The sequence below is a fragment of the Argentina silus genome (genome assembly GCF_951799395.1).
Source record: "Argentina silus genome assembly, chromosome: 1".
NCBI lineage: Eukaryota > Metazoa > Chordata > Actinopteri > Argentiniformes > Argentinidae > Argentina > Argentina silus.
The window spans coordinates 15599845-15624227 of NC_139655.1; the positions used below are offsets into that span (position 1 = coordinate 15599845).

General features: G+C 44.3%; 2 protein-coding genes across 3 annotated transcripts; one reads left to right on the forward strand and one right to left on the reverse strand.

The window, feature by feature from the left end:
• Positions 1 to 849: 849 nt before the first annotated feature.
• On the forward strand, positions 850 to 5642 carry LOC310806697 (UAP56-interacting factor-like). 2 transcript variants are annotated; one of them, XM_083672893.1, is made up of 9 exons: positions 850 to 1054; positions 1365 to 1499; positions 1686 to 1852; positions 1951 to 2111; positions 2357 to 2429; positions 2674 to 2729; positions 4497 to 4571; positions 4685 to 4817; positions 5004 to 5642. In XM_083672893.1, the coding sequence occupies exons 1-9, from the start codon at positions 982 to 984 to the stop codon at positions 5103 to 5105; spliced, it is 975 nt and encodes a 324-aa protein (XP_083529019.1). In that variant the 5' UTR covers positions 850 to 981; the 3' UTR covers positions 5106 to 5642. The 2 variants fall into 2 exon arrangements, with proteins under 2 accessions (XP_083529019.1, XP_083529020.1); XM_083672894.1 differs by having other exon boundaries at positions 5007 to 5642.
• A 488-nt stretch (positions 5643 to 6130) lies between these two features.
• Positions 6131 to 22441, reverse strand: LOC310806362 (TSC22 domain family protein 2-like). Its single transcript, XM_083672418.1, has 3 exons — positions 19928 to 22441; positions 8674 to 8725; positions 6131 to 8119 (listed from the first exon to the last, which is right to left on the reverse strand). The coding sequence occupies exons 1-3, from the start codon at positions 21817 to 21819 to the stop codon at positions 7724 to 7726; spliced, it is 2340 nt and encodes a 779-aa protein (XP_083528544.1). The 5' UTR covers positions 21820 to 22441; the 3' UTR covers positions 6131 to 7723.
• Between the last annotated feature and the right edge of the window lie 1942 nt (positions 22442 to 24383).

The following is a 24383-nucleotide window of genomic DNA, read 5'->3' on the forward strand; positions in this document are numbered from 1 at the left end:
ATCTGACTTGTGTCAACAGTCCAAGCTGGTGGAGGTGGTGTGGTGTTTGGGCCCATTAATACCAATCAATCATCGCTTGAATGCCACAGATTATTTGAGCATTGTTGCTGACCATGTGCATCCCTTCATGGCCACAATTTACCCATCTTCTAATGGCTACTTCCAGCATGATAATGCACCATGTCACGAAGCAAAAGTAGTCTCAAACTGGTTTCATGAACATGACAATGAGTGCAGTGTTCTTCAGTGGCCTTCCCAGTCACCGGATCTGAATCCAATAGAACACCTTTGGGAGGTGGTAGAACAAGAGATTCACAGCTTGAATCATGGACCACAATCTCAAAGGAATGTTTCTAACATCTTGTGGAATGAATGCCATGAAGAATTGAGGCTGTTTTGAGAGCAAAGGGAGGCCATACCCAGTATTAGTATAGTGTTCCTAATAAAGTGTTCAGTGAGTGTATACACGAATACACCGACACCTTAAAAGTCTGGATTGAGCAACGTTGCACGGCTGCAGGGACCCAGCCCAGGTCTATACGAGCTGCTCGTGCAGGTGAGTCTCTAGCTTCCACTGCGTACAGAAATGTCTGTAGCCGTCGACTTCGGCTATTGTGTGCTAATGAATGTACTGCTGAATAACGAACGTATTATGTTTACCTACGATACAGCATGCAAAGTCCCTTGAAGTAAAGAACGTAGATTTCCGATACCAAATAAACAACAGCCTAGCTAAACCCCACTCAACTGCACGTGTAGCTTTTTTGTTTTGTGACACCATATGATTCCAAAACCACATATCCCACAATGCAAATCCCTGTCCAAGTGCGCGTGCGTTACGACGTTTACGGAGGGGGTTTGTAGCTGTTGAATCTCAGGCACCACCAGCAATCTAGTTTGCGAACGACTTTTATTGAAGTGAAAGTGCATTTTGTCAGTTTATCCTGAAATATAATTTTCCGGAGTTTAAAGATTCAAAGCATGAGCAACATTGGGTTTTCGTCTGGACGGGGAAGTAACTCAGGGGGACCTGATAAGGTCGACATGTCTTTAGGTAAGGGCCTCGCGGCGACACACTGACTCTCACCACACTGTTGATGTTGGGTTGCCAGAAAGCTTGGTTAGGCAAGCTAGCTACTAGCTAGCTACCTTGCGTTCACACGCTAATGTTATAGCTGAATGCTGACAACTGGACGTAACAGTTGCTTGTATTTATCTGACATGCACTCCATAAGTCCATTTCGGCGTGCAAATATATTATATTCATGATCATGACCATGGGATTGTATCCCTTGCATTTGCTTTGACAAAGATTTCAGTGACACTCAACTAGTTACAATGTTTTGTTCCTCTCACTTTCGCAGACGATATCATTCGTTTAAACAAGAAAGAGCAACAGACAAGGAGGCAGGGTATAGGGAACATCAGGCCGCTACTGAATGGTCGTTCTGCCCAGGGAAAAGGAATTGCATCGAGGGCTGGAGGCCCAATTCAGAGAGGTATACATACAGTGGTGTTGGTGTTCATAACTCTGCAAGCACGAACTGTATAATAACGTCCTATAAACATATGGCGTAGCCTACCAGGGATAGAAGCATTCTTGACTCAATATTGATAATGTCAGTCAACGAGATCTGCCATGCAGCAGATTTGTGTGGATCAAAATATGTTGTCACCATTTCTAGGAGGTGGTGTGACTAGAGGCGGGGTAAGGTTGGGGGGTCGAGGCAGAAGAATCCCTCCTCCAGTTGGTTGGCATCGGGGTCAAGGGGTCATCACTGGATTGGCAGCTCGTAAAACAGCCACATTACAAAAAGGCATCAGTCCACTCAACAGACCCACTGTTAATCAGGTACTAAGGACACACCTTGATTCCGTCTCTGTCAGTATCATGAATGTGGTTGCGGGCCAGATTAAATATTTTCCAAACACCCCCCTCATCCTTATTAGCAATTCCAGAAGATGCAGCCCTTCGTCCAGTCACGGCCCTTCATCCAATGCAATGAAACCCAATACAGACAGACTGAAAGCCAGAGGAGGCCCTACAGACAGACTAACATGCAGAGAGGCCCCAATACAACAACACACAGACCCACTCAGTTGCGGAGACGGTAAGGGATCGGATAGGACCTCATTTGGTACCTTTATTTGACCAGGTTAGCTTATTGAGAACACATTCTCTTGTACGATAATGAACTGTACATCCTCACCACACATTATCTTGCCATTTTAAGAACTTTCATATGATGCGATGAACATGTCCCAATGCACTATGTTGGCTTTTCACACACTAGGGTCCTCATGAGGTCCTGTATACCTCCATTCCTGTCTCACTAAACCTGTCTTCCCCATGTAGGCCCTTACCGCCAGCCCATCAGATCCAGAGAGAAGCCCGTCAGGCCACTTTCCTTTCCCGCAGGGGGCTCAAGGTAAGCTCCGTTTGCCATAAAGTCTCTCTAACTTTTTGTTTACAGCAGTGTCAATGCATTTAAAGACTGAATAAATGTATTAGATACTTGAATACATACAGCCAAAGCATTAAGGATCTGGCCAACTTACATTAAAAGAACCTCAAGTATTACACACATTTGAAGTCATTGACATATTTCCCATTAGAAGTCCTGTATGTGAGGTGTCTCATTGTTAAATTCCTCCTGCTTCTACACTCTTCAGGTACATGCCGAAGTACAGAAGCCAGCTCCGCCCCCTTCTCCAGTCAGAACTCGCCAGTGAGTATTCCACTTCGGTGCAAAGAGTTTAATTGTGTTTGAGATCGACTACATTGCAGTCAGGCTGCCCAGTACACCAGATCACATTGCAACATTAAGAAATAGCAATCTGCTGCACTCCGCAGCCTGACTACAATGCAGTCGCTCTCAAACCCAGACTTTTACTGTTAAGCCCTGGCCGCACTAGTCCGTTTCTGCTACGGATTGAGCCAATGGTTTCTCTAAGGGAGTCATCCGCTGACAGATAACAGAGGTCACGGGTCGGTCACGGGTACGTGTCCATTGTCGTTTTCTTTTTTTTTCTTTTCTTTTTTTTATGGACAAATGTTCTGAGGCGTGTAACTTTTGACAGTCCATTTAGCCAATTAGAAAAGAGGAAGCATTGTTGAATTACAAGACCCGAATTCCACAGATCAAATCAGATGGTGACTTAATACGTTTTTGTCTGTTTTCTGACAGACTAGTGTGGCCTGGGCCTTACCCTCCTGACAAGACAGTATTCCTCTGTATAATACAGTACACCCGTACCATTTTGTTAAAGAACACATCTTCCTTTTCTGTGTGACAGACATTTGTCTGTTCATGTGTCTTTAACCGCTTTGCAGGTATTGTTTTTTGTGTGAAGTGTCAGTGGGAATGTAGGTAGATCGTCTCCTGCAATTTAACCTGCTTGAGACCTATTCATGTTACTTGTAATATGCACCTTTACTTGAACAGCTCCCACTCTTCTGCACTTACTTCTAATCTACTTCATCATGTTGTATACAGAAGAGCCTACTATTGGTTCCAGCACTAAATTGAGATGTTACTGAAAAAAAAGACTTAATGAGAATATTTGGTACCCCTTCTAAAATTGATTTGTACATCCCAAAGAACATTTGTACCACATTTGTCACATTTATCCGCCTTTTTAAATACCTTGTGTAAGGTAATTCATTCAGCAATGTCTGAGTGGTTTACAAGTCCATTTCTGGACTTTGATTTATTCCACATTGGGTAGGCCACCTGTGATAAGTAATGGTATACTATTGAATATTGGTACACTAAAAACAAATAACAAGCAATTGCTTAATGAACCAAAATTAAAGTGTGACATCACCTTCTTGAATGTATGCATGTGCTGTGCTGGCGGCCATCTTGGGTTTTGTCCCAATGAGTCTGAATTTTTTTTATGGATTTATACATCCCAAAGAACATTTGTACCAAATTTGGTGCTTTTTTCCGCCACATAACGATTTCATAAATGTTACGCTAAGGAACCAGAATATGAAGGCACTGTATATTGCAAGTTGAATGCATTTAAATGGTATTAATAGGGTGTAGGAAGGCTACTCTACATAAAGGCTATGGTTGTTCCCTATAGATGGGTGTCATGTTAGTAAACTAATGCGATGTGCACAAAGACTCTGGGTGGAAGTGAGAGTGATAACATTGAAGTGTATGGAAAAGAATGAACTTCAAATACAAACCTAATAAAGAAAACCTTTTTCCGACTGATCAAAGTATCAATTCTGAAAAATGTCTGATTTGGTCCTTGCTGCTTAATACATTTTTTTCTCAAAGTTACAAATGTCTTGTATTGACCGACCGTCAAAGATACCTTGTCAAATGTAAATGTACTGTAGGTGTCGGTCAAAGTTTGTTGTAAATTCATGTTTGTTGGGCGCTGTTTATGCATTCATTTAGACGCTTGCGTTGCTGTGAGTCTGTGTGTGCCTCACATTTGTTTACTAACATGAAATCCATTTATTCTCTTGTAACCACCAGGTGGCGCACGTCAACAAATAGCAGTGGGATCCTAACTGTTTCCATTGACAACCCCACAGCCAGAACGCAGCCTGAGTGAGTAGCAATTGAACAGACAGCCACACAGAACACTATTAGGACTGAGTATCTGAGTTGCTGATCGAGTATCATGTCATAGCTAACTAATGTTCTGTCCTCTGTTCACCCAGGCCTCCCAGTGCATGGGCCCTCCATCCGCCACCGTCCACTCCTCCCCCGGTAAAGATGGAGGTAGTGGAGGAGGAGAAGAAACCACCCAAAGGAGTACCACTTCAGTTTGACATCAACAGCGTTGCGAAACCGGTGAGAAACAAATACAAGTGCACATGACACTGAACTGGTTATTCACCTGCTCTTGATTCTCTTCTGTACATAATGTACAATGAATTAAATTGTCTGTCGTCCTAGTTGCTCAAAATCTAAGTGCCGACTTGCTGGTAAGGGAATGAAATTGTTCTGACAAGCTTTCTCTCCCAACTGTTGTCACAGCAGACGGCGATGACTTTGAATGAGCGATTCCGCATCCTGAAAGATCAGCGCACAGCCACTGCGCAGACCAGCAAAGGCAGCAGATTTGTCACTGTTGGTTAGCTAATGACGAGAGCAAAAGAAGAGGGATCCTCAAAACCCTTTGTGTTCCACTCAGACCTGCACACTGCCCCCCCCCCCCCCCCCCCCTCCCCACTTGTCTGATAAGATGGACGGCCTAAAAAGACCACGGTCCTCAAAAATAAGCTGATCCTCTGAATGACTTTCCACAAGTGGGAGAAGTATAAAAACAAAGTGCACTACTCCTCAAAGATGAGAGCTCCTGGGTGTAATTGTTATCAAAGATGGAAAAACGTTTATTTTATACTTCGATTATCATTGTTCACATTGTACTCGGTTTGTATTGTGTTCTGGAACTCCTCAGGACAATGTTTTTTCCTATAAGGAGTTGGGCCGCTGGAGTTGTCAGGAAAGCCATCTGAAGAATATTTTTTCTTAGGGAGTTGTGATTTGCCAATACAAAAGGGTATAATTTAGCTGTTTAGAATGGTGTAAGTTATTTTTTTGCTTCTTGTTTTTTGATTGAACCAATATTTTTGAAAGTTGTTTGTTTTTTAACTGTTTCAAATAAATAAATGTGCCACATTTGTGTTTTTTCCTCAGTTTGGGACAGAAATAACTGCTTATGAATATTCAAATAATTTGTACTGAATTCTGATTTAATTTATTCCGGCCCCATCAATTAATGTGAGGGAAAACGGGATGAACTCAGAATATGCCTGTCCTGGCAGCTTCTCCTGACACTCCCCTTTCAAAAAAAGTAAATTATAGCCAACACTGTCATCTAGTGGCCAAACAACTCAAACACAGGTAGCCTAATCTGAAATCACCACTGCTCTCAATCATTAGTAACATGAAATCCAAGAAACAATCATTGTATACCTCCAAACATAGTCATGATACACTATAAAGATTTAATAAATCAGTTCATTTATTCTCATTGAACCTTTATTCATCCAGGTTAGTCTTGGTATAAATCCTCTTACAAGAGAGACCTGTCTGTCATCAAATTGGCACACAGAGTAATTTAAATGTACAGCAGGCCTACTGTGACCAATCTCAGTTCTTAGAAAAGCTATAAACACAAGACAGGTGGGAGGCTGTATGTAGAATGTGTTGAAATGGTTTATAAAAAACACTCAATTTTGACAGCATTTGGAATCTGAATATTGCATTTATTTAAATACATTAAAATTTGCAATGTAACAAAACTATTGGCATATGAAATTCAAACACCATTAAAATGAACAAAACATGGCTCACTTCATTTTCTGTAGCTAGTGTCCATAACACTAGTTTTTTTTCTCTACACCAACTCTGCCTCTTTGCTCCATGTCCTTTTCCCCATTTACATTGTTCACAGACTACTATCTTACAATAAGAGTGCTGAATAAAAATATGAGGTAAGAAAGTGGTTTGAAGATTACAGATCATGCAGAACATGCTAAACAGCAACAAAAATATGTTGTTGTGAAGAAAGTAACAAAAAAACAGAGAGTGTGCATTACAAAATAATAATCTAATTACACAGCTTTGCATCTTTGGTTACAAAGTAGGTTGAACGATTTCACAGCTTTTTTCCCTCCCACCCCAAAAAAAGACATATGCACAAGACATGAGGGTAGGGAGGGGGGGGAGTATGAGGGTAGGGAGGGGGGAGTATGGCAATAAACTTAAAATTTTTAGACAAAGAAACTTGCAATATAATTGAAATTGTCCTCATCAAAACAGCCTACTGCAAATTCATGTTAAGATTTCATGTCACAAGAATTGGTGTTCACCTTTACAAACTTGCTATGCTCGTAATACTTTACACTCTATACAAAATGTACATTCAATTGGATATTGACTGTTGTGAACAAATAGTTGCAAAGTAAAATTGCTGTTTAGTGTTAGACTTGTCAGAGTTTCTTTATTATTGCCTACATATTTAACTAGGTGATGTAATACACTGCCCATTGGGTGTACGGCCTATTATTTTAAACACTGTAAAGAAAAGAGGAAGAAAGGCTCTCGTCGTTCTAAAACAGGTTCCCGTGACATTGTTCCTTTATGAAAATAGCAGCCCTGTAATAAATAATCATAACAATAGAACTTAGACTGATGCATGAATTGGACTCAGGTGGAAGTAATGGCAGCGGTGGCTCCGAAAATAGACTCTCCCACTTCTTACTTACAACATGAAACAGCAAGGCTAAAAATAAACCCCTTTTCCCAGACTGGAATATCTCTTTAAAAAAATATCTCTCTGACGCTCTCATTCGTCCCTTCGGTGTGCTGCACCCTCCTCCATGTTGGGTTGGGCCGGGCCGGGCCGGTCCAAGCCTCGCCCACAGGGGGGCATCTGGTCCACAGGTTCTGACCAAGCACTCAACCAGTCCAGGCTCCAGCATGGCACCCCATGAGAAAAGCCCGCTCTCCCTCCCTCTTATTCTCTCTTACTCCCTCGCTTGATGATTGCATTAACACTGGGAAGGCCAATAACACGCACACACGCACGCACACACGCACGCACACACGCACTGCTCTTGGTTGTGATCAAGCTGGTGGAGGATAAGACAAGATTTTTTTTCTCTCTTTCATATACTAAATGTAATAATTTGAGGATGCTCTGGTTTTTCTTCTCTCCCTCTCAGTAGCGGAGAGAGGGAGGATGTACTTCAAGCGGAGGTGACGTTGGGCGGCGGTTGCTGCGGGGGCTGGCTGGGGTCAATCTGAGGCTGAGGCTGGAGATGCTGGGCCTGGGGTTGGAGTTGAGGCTGAGATTGGGCCTGGGGCTGAACTTGAGGCTGAGGCTGGGCCTGTGGTAGAGCCAGCGCTGGTAGTTGGGACTGTGGCTGAGGCTGGCTGACCATTTGCTGGGGAGGAGTGCTGCAGGAGTTTGAGGCAGCCGGCTGCACAGAGAGCTGTGACAGCTGGTCGCTGTTGGCCAAGGATTTCAACACAGCGTTCTCCCTCTCCAGCATAGAGTTCCTCTCAAATAGCTCCTTGATCTGCTCCTTTAAGACCTCCACCTCCTCACGAACCGCATACATCAGATGGCTTTTCACCAGGTCCTGGGCAGGCGAGAGAAAAACAGGACGCAAGCAATTAGGCAACTTTGGTGTTAACAGGGAGAACAGACAACTGCCTATGCATGAACATCATCTGTGCACAAAAGGCCCTGTTTGTAATGTCTTCCAACATGCACATGGTACTGCAAACAAAATGGTCCCTTAGGTAGCAATAAAGTAAGTCAGGCCACAATGTCTCCTTGTTTTTTATCCTTATTATTTCCATAGCAGAAACTAAGTGATGGACTCTCTAGACAGCAAGTTAGTTTAATTACTGTAATCTTTAAGTTAAGCACAGAGGAGAATCCTAAACCAGAGGCCTTTGAGGACATGGGTTGCCCACACAATCTTATGATATATGAAATTAATTCCTTGACAATACAGTACTGTACTTCCATTTAAACAAGACTGGTGGATAGATGATTCACTTACTTAAACAAATGTATTTGTTGTAAGTCGCTTTGGATAAAGGCGTCTGCTAAATGTTGTAAATGTACTTAGACATTTTCTTTTCACATTCAGTTGAGCAAAATATGAATCTTGAATGAAGTACTTACCATCGCCTGTTCTATTTTATTATCAATGGCAACAACACTGGCTCCAGAGGCACTGAAATAAGAAAGAGAATGTTAGAATAAAGAACGTATATAATTAAGAATAAGAGGACATGGCCTAACTTTGAGTTCAGATACTTTTATCTGAGAGATACTATGGGCAGGATGCTCCTGTCTAGTAAAAGGTTGTATCCATTGCCAAAACAAAACATCGTTCAAATAATATTGGTAACTGTTATTAAAAAGTTATTAAAAAGACTGAATCAGTAGAACAGTCTGAAATAGGTTATCAGAAATACCTATGCTTGATAACAGCGCAACGCTATACGTATACTACTATACTGTTGACCCTTGCCATCCTTCGTAGTGCAATGACTGGATGTAGGTCACGGCCCACGTGAGAAAGCCTTTCTTCAATACTTGTACCATCACACTAGGTTAAATGTAAGAGTAACGGAAAGTGGATGAAATCACATCTTATCAATCTGATGACTGCTCTCCATGCCTAATGTATAAAGACGATAACGTGTTTGTCATTTTAAGTAGAAGACACATTTAAATCAATCAAGACAAACTATGGAACTAGAACTACTATACAATAACTAATTGAAATATCAGACTTATTTTACAACAAAACATCCAAAGGCATATAGCCTAAACATGCGCTGCAAGACACACCAACAGCGCTTCAAACACCTTATATGTATCTTTAAACGAGTGACACAAAAGTTCTAGAGGAATATGCGGTTACCTGCGACGCTCTCTGTACGAGACTAGCGACCCCGAAAAGCTACGAGGGTACCCCGGACAGCAAGGTTGTGTGTAGGACAATGTGCACCGCATGGTTGGGGGAGAGGTACTCCTTCATGGGCAGCGGTGGAAAAGAATTATACTAGAGGGGTTGAGCCGATGTAGGAGCTGTTGTACCAGAGAATTTAGAAGAGCTGTGGTTGTACTACATTTAGAAAAATGAAACATGAGCCGCATATGAAGAAGTCCGATGGACTGACAAGTAGCCTTGACGGGGTGAAGCTACATACCTCGCGCCTTCGCTTTGATGCGTTCGGGACGTTTTTCCATCTCCAGTTATGTTATCATCACAATCAAATCGGATGGAATCGTAAATACAAACGTATTGATGGTTCATGCGATGGTTTATGACCAGGGTCAATGGAATTTATTTAAGAACGCATGACTCATCCGATCAAAAACAGGAAGTAGTCAAATCTAATGCGTCAACAACTATCACCTAACATTTGACAACCGAGATCATGAAAGCGTTTTTCTATCAGGACTATTCAAACCATTAATTAGAATAGAAATAACAAATCTAGGCCTATCCAAATATGATATTTTTTTCAGATGAAAAATATCATAGGTCTGTAGGCCTTTGTAGGATTGAGCATCAGAAATAGATGTAATAATGTGTCATGTCAGGAAAGCCAAATAGCATGATGAGGTCAAATATTTTCTTTTGATGCTATTTTTAGAATGGTCATCATAATCATTCATTGATAATACATACAATCATAATCAGCATTAATCAACCTCTCTCTCACACACACACACACACACACACACGCGGCGGAAGCCCCCGGTTAGATTATCATCAACAAAAGGCTCCTCCTGGGATGTAATGTCCTCATACCTCTGCAGCCCAGTGACATCGTTTGCACAGCAAATCTTTCGCATTGATCTTTTTGACATACGTGAACGATGTACAAAGGATAAGTATGAGACACAAACATGTCACTTGATGCAGACACACTCCAAAAAAATGTCCTAAAACATGCTCACATACACACTTTTAGGACCCCCCCCACGACTTGAGTGGTTACATAAGCAAGAAAAAAATGTGGAAAAAGTGGGGAGACCAAAACGTCACCCTCCACGACCCAAATGTGTGTTTCATTAGGTCAGGGCAGGCACACACAGGCCCTCCTATAGGTTTCCTGCCTGCTTTGAGTTTTAAGGGGTCGAACCTGACATATCACTCTTTAAAAGCACAAGTCAAATTGCTAGTGTATGTTCACTGCATAAGACGTTTCAGACTATGGGGAATGTGGAGAGACTCTGGAACAGACTATGGGGAGTGTGTTTATTCATTTTAATTAAATATGGCTCGGAAAGACAAACAAGGGAGGACACAGGCCTGGTGTATAGGAGAAAATAGAATAGAGCACAGTAGGGTAGTTCTTCAGAATTTGCTCATGATGGGCTTGGGTGAAGTCAGCCAGTGATGGATGTTGGCAGGGAGTGGGACCCTCAAACCACATTTCAAGGAGGATGGTTGGGTCTAACTATACCATGGTTGCAGAAGTGAATTAACACTGCAGGTGTGACCATGAGGAGAGTCTCTGACACCTCTGTCTCTTCTTGCCAATAGGAGCATTGAATGGAGGAGCCTGTGCTACTTAGAATAGAGGATTGGGAGATGCTGAACATAGATCAGTCACTGTCCATGGTGGTATTCAACACTGGTCAAAAGATCTACCACAAACCAGCTGATCATAGATCTGTATGGACAGGGGCCACTGAAATGAGCGTTCTTTAATACTGTATCTTGTCCTTGAATAGTAACTATTCTGGTGGGGGAAATGCATCTACAAAAGAAATATGAACAATAAAATGCCTCCATTGGCATAATCATTGGCTGCTTTTATCGTCTCACAACCTCTTCATAACCTACACATAATAGTAGCATCAAAAAGTATCACCAATACAGTATCTATGGGTAACAAAAACAACAATATGTTTGTGATGCTTGCTTGGCTGTTTACGGTTGGCATGGAACAGCCACAGATGTCTTCAAAGCTTCTCTTCAGATGACTTGGATGATCAACAGCAGCAACAAAATCAGCTGGTTGTACTTCCTGGAATCATAAACAAAGTAGAGCAGTACGGAGTAATGTTGTTAAGACATCCTGAAGGGTTGGGTACCACTCACTCACTCCAGCTGCAAATATGCTAGGGACTAAGTGGGAATAACAGTCCAAACCAAAGACAAAATTATTTGAAAGACTAAAAAGTCCTGGCGTAGATCCAAGCACAACAGTGCTAGGAAGAGTTGGTTGGGGTCACAACATGAGGCAGCACAACATTGTGTGAGTGTTTTGGAGCCCAAGTTTACCCAAGTCCACACGTAATCTTGTTATAGCCACTTTCTTGTCCAAGCCCAGGACTTGTTGTTTAAGCCACAGACTTGTAGCAGGAAGAGTATGCAGTAAAGCAACCACTCAGGCTCTACCTAGGTAAAGGTAAATAGTGTAAAACCACCTTAGTTAGTCAGGTCCCACCGGGTTTAGGGTTTGGCCGAGATTAAACAGAACGCCGTCAGGCTCTTATTGTCCCTCTTTGGCGCAACTCCTCTGTAGAGTTCACCTTTCACAATAAATAGGACAAATACATTTTTGGAGCTTGGGAGTGCTCATGAATAACATTTCACAATCATCCTTAGGTGACTACAAGCAGATTCCATCCATAGCTGGATAATCAGTTAAGTAATGTACTGGCTCAGGGCATAAGGGGCACCACTGAGATCTATAGACTACTCTCCAAAAAGCCCCGCTCATCTGGTGCTACTGGCTAGCATGGAAAGTCACTTAGTAGCTTACGGAAGTGTGTGCCCATGCAACACCACAGCACCTCTAAAACAGGAAGTGAAGCAGGAAGAGAAGCAGGGGGTTCAGAGAAAGATGTACGCTGGCATCCCTCCGCCCTTAGTACATCATCCTGTGGGGTTGATGGAAATTTCACATAAAACAGAACACTCAAGGTGCTCAGTAATCAGAGGTTTCCACACAACAACTGAAATTGTCATGTAGCCCCTTTCTCTGAAGAGGTACATGATGTTACTGCAATTAGCGTCTCAGTTAGGAAAGCACTAACAAGTCAATAATGGGCTCAGGCAGGCACACAGTGTAATGTTCACACAGCCAGGGGAGGTGACTGGGTATGAAATTACTGCCTGTGTGCAGTTCCTCAGTCAGTGATGGTGGTGGTGTCAGCTTGAACATTTCTTTAACAGTTTAATTTCCCTTCTGGGGCACTCTCTCTCTCTCCATATGAAACCAGATATGGGGGTGTAAAGGTATGCAAGTAAAGGTATGTAAGTAGGTAGGACAAAGTATGAAGCTAGGATGATGTGTAGGGTACATTACGGACATGATCTATTTAGTCATTTGATTTTTTCAAATATGACTAAAAGTGTTTTTCTGTTTATAGCACATGGTCAAGTAAGACCAGTGAGAGTCAGATGAGGGGCAGGCCATGGAACAAGTCTGTTTGTTTATGTGTAGGCATTGGTGTAACTTCGGAAGAGGCTACTGGCTATTAGCTAGGCTAAGTGTGAGAGGTTCTGCTGGCCAACACATCCCTGCTGCCATGGTCTGTTTCCATCCATGCACATCCACAGCGGTAACAAGTACAGCTAATGTGCAGTGCAACACAAACGCAAGCGCAGGCACGCACGCATGCGCGCACACACATACACACACACACACACACACACAAAGGCCTGTCACATTCAATCCAGTCCAGGCCAGTACAGTACCTATCACTGTGGGCCTTAGAGTCCCGCAGCCTGCTGCCAGACTGGAAGGCCTGGTAGAAAGCCATGGAGGGGTTCCTGTGCCAACCAAAGGCAGAGAAAACAGGGGAGCGGGAGAGGGAGAGAAAGAGAGATGAATCAGAGAGGAAAGAAAGACAGAAAGCGAGAGAGCAGGCCTGGTGAGTATTTGAGTAACATCCTGATCAAAAGAATTAGGTGGTACCCTAGTCAAGTTAAAGGATATGCCTGAGGGTGTTTCAGTGCATTGGTTGTCACAAGTTCAAGGTAGCAAACAACACACAATTTACACATATTCAAACAAAGCTTTCTGAGTGCCCAGAACAAGAATCAACACTATGCATACTTATCTAACCCTGGACTCGTAACTGTTCAAAAGCCACACAGCCAAAAAGCTGGAAAGTAAGTGTTGAGGTCTGCCTGAGTAGGAAAGGTTGTCTTTTGCCAACCACTGTGTTGATAGGCAAGCTCAGATGGTTAACATTACCTCCTATGCCCCTGACTATGGGGCCTGAGAGGCCCAAGTACAGCACACTGTGTTCTACAGCGAGGGGCGTATGAGGGGGAAGGGAAATGCCCCCCCCCCGCTCAAGTCCATTAAAGCTAATACACACACACACACACACACACACACACACACACACACACACACACACACACACACACAAAGACACACACACCACGGGGGAGCAAGGGGTTGATTTACAGCATGTGTGTGAATATCTTAACTCCGAGCCAAGGCTCTTTTCCTAGAAATCTCTGGCACAAACTCCCTTTGTCACATTACCTCATGACCAAACACTTTTATGGAGCTCCTCCTTCCCGCTCTGTTTCCCTTCACAACCCCCCCCCCCCCCCCCACCCCAACTTAGTGTGTGTACGCACGCACTATACATACAGATGAGGACCAAACATCCTTCTGAGGCAAGCACAGAGGGGGAAGGAGGTCTTGTGGGCTCATATGACATTGGAACTTCATCATCAATGAGGTCAGAAGAGTCATCCTCCCCTGTTTTCAAGTAGTAAATATCCAACTCTGAAAGGGCCTCTTTGTAACGAAAATTATAAGTTATCAATATGTGGAGAAGTTGAGATAACACCAGCAAACCCTGCATCCCTCTAAGACCCAGGGTATGTGTCTCTCTCCCTCTCTCCCTGCATCTCACACACAGCCCTTAGGGTGCAACATAGACCTTAACCTATGAGTCAACATACGTGAAAATTAAGTGACTAGGGCTATATATCTTGATTGAGGTGTACCAATAGCAGCCATATCCACAGAAAAGATAATGGAACTCTTCATTCGTCAAACCCCAGTGCCCTTGGTTTCTTCCCCCCCCCCCCCCCCCCCATTCTTTCTTGTTGAGGTGAACATTTTACCTGGTCAAACATTGGCTTTGTTCACCCTTCCTGCACAGTCAGTGCACACCATCACCAGAGCACTGGCTGGGCCTGTAGCCTGTGTTTGATTGCAGAGTGTTAGCAAACTTGCTAACTCATGGAGCATGTGAGAAGCTATAGAGGCTTTGTGAGGGAAGGGTGAGGGGAGAAGAGAAGGGTGAGGGGAGAAGAGAAGGGTGAGGGGAGAAGAGAAGAGAAGGGTGAGGGGAGAAGAGAAGGGTGAGGGGAGAAGAGAAGGGTGAGGGGAGAAGAGAAGAGAAGGGTGAGGGGAGAAGAGAAGGGTGAGGGGGGAAGAGAAGAGTGAGGGGAGAAGAGAAGAGTGAGGGGAGAAGAGAAGAGTGAGGGGAGAAGAGAAGAGAAGGGTGAGGGGAGAAGAGAAGGGTGAGGGGAGAAGAGAAGAGAAGAGTGAGGGGAGAAGAGAAGAGTGAGGGGAGAAGAGAAGGGTGAGGGGAGAAGAGAAGAGAAGAGTGAGGGGAGAAGAGAAGGGTGAGGGGAGAAGAGAAGGGTGAGGGGAGAAGAGAAGAGAAGGGTGAGGGGAGAAGAGAAGAGAAGGGGAGAAGAGAAGGGTGAGGGGAGAAGAGAAGAGAAGAGTGAGGGGAGAAGAGAAGGGTGAGGGGGGAAGAGAAGGGTGAGGAGAGAAGAGAAGAGAAGAGTGAGGGGAGAAGAGAAGGGTGAGGGGGGAAGAGAAGGGTGAGGGGAGAAGAGAAGAGAAGAGTGAGGGGAGAAGAGAAGAGAAGGGGAGAAGAGAAGGGTGAGGGGAGAAGAGAAGAGAAGAGTGAGGGGAGAAGAGAAGGGTGAGGGGGGAAGAGAAGGGTGAGGAGAGAAGAGAAGAGAAGAGTGAGGGGAGAAGAGAAGGGTGAGGGGGGAAGAGAAGGGTGAGGAGAGGGGAGAAGAGAAGGGTGAGGGGGGAAGAGAAGGGTGAGGGGAAAAGAGAAGGGTGAGGGGAAAAGAGAAGGGTGAGGGGGGAAGAGAAGGGTGAGGGGAGAAGAGAAGGGTGAGGGGGGAAGAGAAGGGTGAGGGGGGAAGAGAAGGGTGAGGAGAGAAGAGAAGGGTGAGGGGAGAAGAGAAGGGTGAGGGGAGAAGAGAAGGACGTGGGGAGCTCTTTTGGTGTTCATAAGGCCTTCTGTCATCTGCCCCATCCATCAGATACAGATCAGAAGTAGGTCAGGACTATTTAGATTCCAGCGCCCTGTGGGAGCACCCTAAGGCAAAGCTTCATCTATGGAGGGAGAGAGGAGGCCCGAACACTTCTCTATGAATTTTAAAATATGGCCAATCTTGGGGAATGTTACCTAGGCCCCTTTAAGGAGGCAGGGATCAAACTAAGACTATGGAGACTGTGGGAAAATGAGGCATAATATCCTGTTTCTGGTTAGGTGAGAACCAAAACTATGAGATGGATTTTCTGCCATATTGTGTTAACCTACAATATATAGTCTACATAGTCTACTGCCTACAGTTTCAGATGTAACAAATTGAGAAAGTAGGGCACACGAAAAAAGGTTCCTTAAGAGAAGCATCAATCACCTAGGCTACACTAAAATACATGAACCTTTAACTCACCTCAGTCACCTAAATACCATGCATCACAAGACAGAAACGCAATGCATCACAAGACAGAAAGTTATGCTAAAACCCTGACGTGATGTAAGGTACATCCCAAAAATGTACTGGTTAAATAGTCATTAGTAGCTGGGCTGCCACAGGCCTGAATGGCTGACATGCCATTCTCTCCAAACAATGGAGGGCCTCTGTACCTGGGGCAGAGGTGATGATGACTTGAGGAAGAATGTGAAGACAAGAAGAATGGCAGAGTCAGTCTACAAAGAACAATGCACCCTTTTTTAAAATAGCATTGAAGGCTAGTGGGGTTAGGATAAGACGACAAGCAGTTAAAGAGTTCAAAGCAGCACAAGATTACTGGTAATTCTGCTCACCCGTTTAGAGACTGAACAGGGCCCCCCTGTTGAATGTTAAGGAAATTAAGGGTATGGGTCTGGGTGTAATGTCTTAATGTAAACAAATGGCAGAGGTCGCAGCCATGATGTGAGGACATAGTGATCACTCAAGCCTGCCCCTCTTCATGTCTCTAACCAGCAAAACAGGATACAGCAGGACACCCTGGGGTCAGAGGCAAAGCGCCACTCGTTGCACAGGCGGACGTGGACATGGACACACATACAAATCATATGCATTCAACTTTGTGTAACTTTTCACACACACACACACACACACACACACACACACACACACACACACACACACACACACACACACACACACCTCCGACTTAACCAACCCCTCCTCCAGACACACCCCCTTGTCCACCCACCCACAGGCTCATTTCACAGTCAGTCACTGCTTCACTTCTTCTAGAACTAGAACCCCCGCTCTATCTGGCCTGCTGCAGAGGAGTCAGGTTGCACAGTATTTCACTCAAGGAAACTCATTCCAACCACCAGGTTATAATGAATACAGTATTTGCCACACAGAAAGATTTGTATATGTGCAAATAGCCAGTGCATTATCCAAGTTGACAATAAAACCACCATACTTCTATTCCTTTTCCTAAAATATCTGTTACTGAAACATATAAAGACAAGCACTGCAACTTGAATAAACCTGAAAATGATCCACGACCCAGTTATTTTGACCATCTGGCAAACATTAAATGTCTCCAAATCTTGGAGAGTAGATAAACGGAGGGAGAATGACTTAATCATCAATCTTCATCTATGGCTGAGAGAGAAGACGAGACAATAATTACTTGCAGGAATAACTGGTGGGGGGCCATATGAAGCAACACTGGTTAAATACATTGTAAGAAGCTTTGGGAAAGCATGAGCTGTGTCTTATTTAAAATAATAATTATATATATATATATAACGTATTTACTGTAACAACAGTTTGCATTCACTGCAACAGCATGAACCAGAAACTTCAATATCTCATTGATATCTTTGAAAGCATGTGACAACATTTGTGAGACGTAGGCCAAGGCCAAAGGCTAGTTGGATACCATAGCCAAGATGATCCCAGGGGTGAGAGGGAGCATTGCTCACATGCCTGTTCTGCTCTCTCCTCTGGGGCTCTACTGGTTTCACTATGTGGCTCCAGAGTTCTGGGAATACCTCAGTCACTGCTGAACAGGAATGTCATTCAACACTTTATCTTACGTAAACAACTGCCTCGCCTTGCCTTGCCTGTCTATCAGTCAGGGGCCCCTGGCTCTAGACACAGCAGAGGATGTTCCCCTGCTGGCACAAAGGCACAGAGGTGGTACAGAATGTACAGATAGATACACCACAGGTCGGTCTCGATACACCAGTGATTCACATACACACTTCTCTTTCTGACGAAGGACTTACAAAGTTTCGTGAAAAAAAAGAAAAAAGAAGACGACTGGTAGGTTATAGGCCCCAACATGGAAGAGGAACAACAACATGTTACATGACAACAAGCGCTGTGTGACTGAGTGACACGCCCCACTGACAGGGCCTTATCTGTAGAATGGGGGTACGGTGGAAAGACCACTGTTCACTATCCGATAGGGCCTATGCTATCACAAGAGACTCCCGCTCCCATCAGCTGGGGAGAGGGTCTTCACACAGGCCACAGACAAGTGGCTCCTTCACTCACAGCAACTAAAAAGAGAAGACCCTCTCCCTTCGCCGGGGACCACGCCATCTGTATGATCAGTTTAGTGATACAAAATATTGAAATTATGCATATCAACACACTAAAACTTTTAAGTAAAGTCTTGGCAAGTTGGGTTCATCAACAAAAGGCCAAACTAGGTAAGCTAAGTGAACAAATGCAAAAGGCATGTTCTGCATAGGCTGGTTTATATTTTGGTCTATAAATCAGTCTGTAAATGGAAACCACCACGAGATTTTAGGCGCTTTACCATTTCCTCTCGCACTTGCCAACCCTAAAGAGCGAGCGCGCAACTCAGGAACTGAAAGTCGAGCATTTGAAAAGAAAGCAAATGACACCTCTCAACCAAATCTGCATGACAGCAGATGAAATTGATTTGCATTAAGATTCACTGAAAATATATGCCTTCCTTTTAACTGTAAAGTAGGCCTACAGGGCCCTTAAGCAAGCCAATGGCAATCTGGTCATCAAGCCATTTTGCAGACAAAACAGCAACAACCACCACCAATAGTCTCACTAACAGAAACATGCAGCAATTGGCCCATCCTCTGAAATCACCAATAAACTCTTTCCAAAGAGACCTACATGAATGGAAATTATGACAACATGAAATGTGGCAAGACAAATGTTCTAGACAGCCTTTTCTGGGGCAGAATATCCTATTTCAAAAAGGTCAAGCTTGAAGTTGCCAAGAGAAGACTAAGACCTAAGGAATGTTTAGACTCTGGTCAACATACAGTAGAGTTGGCTTGGTTCTAATCTATGTTTTAAGTTGTTATCAAAGCCAAGCTTAGAAACTGAGGTGTGTTAGCTACAGCTAGAGAGAAACTGGAGGATGGATGCATTTACCAAACATGAGATTGAGAGCGTCAACTACAACAACTGGAAACTAGGTAGCTGTGTAATACATGCCTGTTCTACGATACACAAACACATGCATACAGTAGGCTTTGTCTGATGTACATGCTCTCTAACCCCGTTGTTTTTAAGATGGGATAGTCATGGGTGTTTTCCTCAAGTGGGCTACACTCCAGCATTTTTTCAAGCCCTAATGAGAAACTCCAAACATTATATTTCCTTCCTGTGTGCCCCCTGCTCCCTCATTCCCCTCCACTCTGTTGCTTCCCCTCCATGTATAGTGAGGAGGGGAAAGCTGTTTCTGTCTGTCCAACCACACTACCAGAAACAAAACACTGATAACGAAACTTCATTGTGACAGGGGAAAAGAAAGAAATGTAAGCTCTGCTCTTCCTTCTCCTGTCCGTCTAACAGCTCACTGGCCACATTTAACAGTATTCCATTGGAGTTCACAGACCCTCCCTCTAGTCAACACACACATGGCCCTGTGCTATACACCTACTCCACAGCTTCAACGTTTTTTCCCCAACACAAGAATCTGCCAACTATATCATTTAAAGAGACACAACATATGATTTAGCTTTAGGCGGCTCCATATAACTTTGGATATTTACCTTACATTCTTTCATTAATAGCTAACAAATAGGTCTAGGCCTTTGCCGTATGAATGTATGTGGCCTAATTGTAACACTACCTAGCTCATGTTTCTGGACAGATCATTCTCTACCTACTCCTTGAACTTGGGCCTATGTGAAGGTGGAGGAGGCTTATTACCTGTCCTCATCCCCGTCGATAGGTATGGGTATTCCAAACAGGCTGTTCACAGATGGACTGGCCAGCTGCAGGCTCTCAGGGATGAAAGGCTTCATCAGGTCTTTCCCAGAGAAGACTGGAGGCTGGCTGGCTAGGCCCTCCGTGGCCTTCCTCATACTCTCCTCCACCTGTCCAAATCCAGCAGTTGAGAGGCCCTGCACCCCCCCCAGGCTCCCAGGTGCCCCACCATTACGGGGCATCTGAGCCTGTTGCACTGGCAACAAGGAGGGGGGGTTCAGGTTTGGCATGGCATGGGCTGCGCTGGAGGCACTGGGCATTGCAGCTGGCACGGTGGTGGGCACACTGGCGATGCCGGTGCTCACTGCTACGGCAGGCACATTTTGAACTCCGGAAGAGGGTGCAGAGTGTAGGCTGTGGAGCTGAGGCTGCTGCCCTGAGGGGGCGTACTGACCCACAGGCTGCTGCTGCAGACCCCCTCCCAGCATTGAGACCCCAACACCTCCCATCCCTCCAGCCGTCTGCTGCAGTAGGCCTGGAGCTGGCTGGCTGACAGGTAAAGAGCCACCCACTACTCCGGCCATCTCTCCTACATGCCCCAGCATAAGAGCCCCACCAGCGGCAGCAGTCATGACCTGTGATGGGCCCTGGCCCACAGGCTGTCCCACGCAGAGGCTGGTCACAGGTAGGGTCTGGCCAGTGGAGGCCACTGCCTGCATGACAGGCTGGTGCTGTTGGTAGTAATCAGCCTGGTTCTGGGGCACACCTGAGGACTGGTTGGGCAGGTGGTGGTGTCCCAGGGGAAGCTGCTGTATAATGTGCTGCTGCTGCTGCTGGGGTGGGTAGCTAAGCGGCTGTGCCTGGGCTGCAGGGGGCATGCTAGGGGATTTCTGTATATGGATACCACCTTGAGGCAGACCATTGTGCCCCACAGGAAGGAGATTCTGAGGGGCAGCTGGTTGAGCCACTGGCTGCTGAGTTGGACCAGTCATGGTCTTGTTATTGGAGAAAGCATTCTGCATGGTTGTTCCGGTCACAGCCTGTTGCCCCACACCATAGCTTTGGTGGTGGAGTTGCTGCTGTTGCAGTGTCTCCACTGGGTGCACGTGGGGGGCAGTAAGTGCAGCATCTGCTACTGAGTCTAGGCCGTGACCTGAGAGAGTAGAAGGGGCAACCACCGAACCACCCGTCAACCCCAGTCCACTGTCCCTGTCGGCACTGGGGTCCAATGCATTTGCATGCCTAATGCTATCCACAGTCCTGCTAACAACAGAGCCCTCTGAGTCTTTCTCGTAGAACTCCATGCATGTCCATCTGCCCCTTCTGAAAGGCTCTCCAGTACCATGATCAAGTTTAATGACCCTGAAACGTGAACTGCAACTCGCTGTGGAAGTTGTAGAAGTAGGGGTTGAACTAGTCACTATTGGCTGGGACGTGCTCACTGACACGTTGGTAGCCCCCCCACTGGCTGCTGGGGCAGGCTGTTGGACGACCCCGGACTGAGTGATAAGGGGCAGGCTGGTTGACGCGCCCGTTTCCAGAGCTTGCTGGCCACCGTGAGTTGAACGTGCCACTCCTACCTTTCGAAAACCCCCGTTAGGGGCGCATGGCATAGCAGATAGTTGCACAACTTGAGGTATATGCTGCAGTGCCATAAAACCAGGTGCCTCTGGATCAACATTGTTTAAGGTTTCCTCAGACGAACTCCTGTCACATACCGGCTCGTAATCGGCCCGGGACACGTCGAATATTTCCGACGACACGTCTTCAGTCCGTGATTCATCTGGTTCGTCCAGGCTCTCCGTGTCGTCGGTGGCACTGCTGGCTGCCACTTGAGCCTGTGTCACACTTGTGATCTGAAAACAGCTCTTCTTCTTAGCCGGCATTTTAGACATTTTGAGAGCTTATACGTACAACTCCCGTCTAAATGTCCTGCGTTAAAAGCGAGTGAGCTACTATCCGCTGACAAATAGCGATCTGAAACAGCGGATTTGCATCGATTTCAGTTTTTCTAACTATTATCAAGATGAGTGTGCGTCATCCTTCTTCCTCTCGTCTCCTGTTGCATTTTACGAGTTCATAACATTGAAGACCAACCCTTTCAAGTCCAGCAATGCGGCGTTTGCCAAGTAGCGTTTCAGAAATTGTTCCAAAGCGTTGATAAATCCTGACTGGCCTGCCCAGTAAAGTAATGTCCCGGCTCCGTAGTTGTCAGATGGCCGCTGTCGCAGATAGTGCTCCCCAGCTGCAAGAGCTACTTTAGTCTGAGGCGGGCCCGTACCCCTCCCCTCATCAAGCTATCCAACTAGCTAGCAAGCTAGCTGCAACACTCCTCTACGTTGGGACAAGTATGTAAGACATCATGCGGAACAAGTCCTCTCTTCCCACTCTACTGACGTACTTGAGATTATTCAATACTAACACTAGTTTCAAAGGTAACTGTAATATATATCCAAGAATAAGTCGTCTCTATTTCACACTTGAGGGAACAGAAATTCTAAACAGCGCCTACCTCCTTCATTCTTGACAAGATGGCTATGTATAAGCGCACTGCATCGTGGGTAGCGTACGCAACAATATTTACGTACAAGATGATTGAGAATCTCTCTCTCTCTCTCTCTCTATCTCTCTATCTCTCTCTCTCTCTCTCTCTCTCTCTCTCTCTCTCTCACACACACACACAAATACACAAATGTTTTAGTAGGCTATACACATTATTCTTAAACTATTTGAAAGGCATTCCTATTTTCAAATACATGTCTAGACATCATTTTTAAACTATGAATTTGGCTGGCAACAGGTATTATTTCAATTAAAGATGTGTCTTAGTCACTTGGTCCCCCCCAAAAACCTGCACCCCCACTCCCCTCTCAATTCCATAAAGGGATGTGTGAATGACACTATTGAAGGGTCAGGCGATAATCCCAAGTGAGACTCCTCGTTGGAACCCTGGGGGTCTTTGTGCTAGTTCACATTCTGCACCCCAATGTATGCAAATTGAAAATATATTCAGTCAATTCAATAGAGCTTGTCTAGAGGGGTGTGAATCCCGAGTGAAATTGTTTTCAGTACCCCAGTTAGAGCAACATATCCTGCACACAGACATGTTCATAAGCAACAGCCCTTGTTTATTTAAAGCACATGCTCATATTTCTTTGTTTGAGTACTTTAGATTATCTGATTACTGTAGGCTGGGTTGGAATGTAAATTTAGCTACTTAGAAATTATTTCCTTATTCACCTTATTTGGATATGGATTTGTTTACATTTCAGTGTCTTTACAATCGAAGTCAGTTTTCCAGGTGAGAACAGAGACATATGTATGATAGACCAATAAGACCATGTATGCAAGGCACCGTAATGTAACCAGTCTGATTAACTATAGAAATGAACGGCTTTTACAAACACGTTGTGAACGTGCCTTAGCATCATTGAGCTTCTTATGAGCAGGAATAGAAGATTGTCAGGTTGAATTGTCAGGTCTGAATGCAAACAGTGGACTGAAAGAGGATGAATTAATCAAATGTGATTATAAATAATATTAAAGCAGTATCTCAATTGTACAGATATCGCTAATGATCTGTTAACACATTCCAATTTGTCCCTGAAACTTATAAGGCAGTGTCAAGTGTGTGTGGCCTTCAACAATCATTTTGAATCAATAGGAAAAATGAATGGTCTCGTCTTTTATTCTTTTGAACCTATTTGTGCATTTGCATGTTTTTGTCTTGTTTGGCCTCATGACAACATAGTTCTGTTCAAAGTATTTATTGGCTCTCTATTAACTGACACTACTTAAACAAGACTCAACGTCTGTTTGTAAAAACACCATACAAATATTGCATAACATCATGACATATTTTGGGGGTTGCAATTGCATCAGGTAGTGACATTACTAAGTAAGTGAGAAGGGTGCTTTGTCACTAGATGATCTTATATAAGCATTAACTGAGATCTCAAAACTAATGTGTAGTGACATACTATGTAACAACAGTTATGGCAAATGCAGTGGACATACATCATACATACATTTTACATACACTAGAGACAAACAGGTTTCCAAAGGCATTTGCATTTAACTTTCACCCACACACAATATTTTCAAGGAAGCCATTGAAGCACACCAGAAGGTACTAGTAATATGGCAATGCAATGCAGCTCACAAACCTAAGGATATTCTGCCCCTAGTGGCCAATGCAGTATAATTTCAATCACTTTGTATTTCCAAAAAGTACTTGTGTATCTTTTTGAGAAACTAAACAGGTTTGTGCTGATAATAATCAGAATAGTTACAACCACACCATCTGTTTGCTTTCCCCATCTATCCCCACCATGTCCTAGTAGCCTAATGTAATAGTTCTATAGGACAGTCAGCCATAGAATCATATGAGAAAGACTTTCAAGGTTTATAAAAAATAAACACATTTTAGGTGAAAGGAACAAAACTGCTCAGGAATGCG

Coding starts and splice junctions, on each gene's coding strand:
- LOC310806697 (XM_083672893.1), top strand. CDS start 982: ATGAGCAACATTGGGTTTTCGTCTGGACGGGGAAGTAACTCAGGGGGA. Junction 1,500..1,685: donor TGGAGGCCCAATTCAGAGAG/GTATACATACAG, acceptor CACCATTTCTAG/GAGGTGGTGTGACTAGAGGC. Junction 4,818..5,003: donor TCAACAGCGTTGCGAAACCG/GTGAGAAACAAA, acceptor CTGTTGTCACAG/CAGACGGCGATGACTTTGAA.
- LOC310806362 (XM_083672418.1), bottom strand. CDS start 21,819: ATGTCTAAAATGCCGGCTAAGAAGAAGAGCTGTTTTCAGATCACAAGT. Junction 8,726..19,927: donor ATCGACGGGGATGAGGACAG/GTAATAAGCCTC, acceptor TTCTTATTTCAG/TGCCTCTGGAGCCAGTGTTG. Junction 8,120..8,673: donor ATAAAATAGAACAGGCGATG/GTAAGTACTTCA, acceptor TCGCCTGCCCAG/GACCTGGTGAAAAGCCATCT.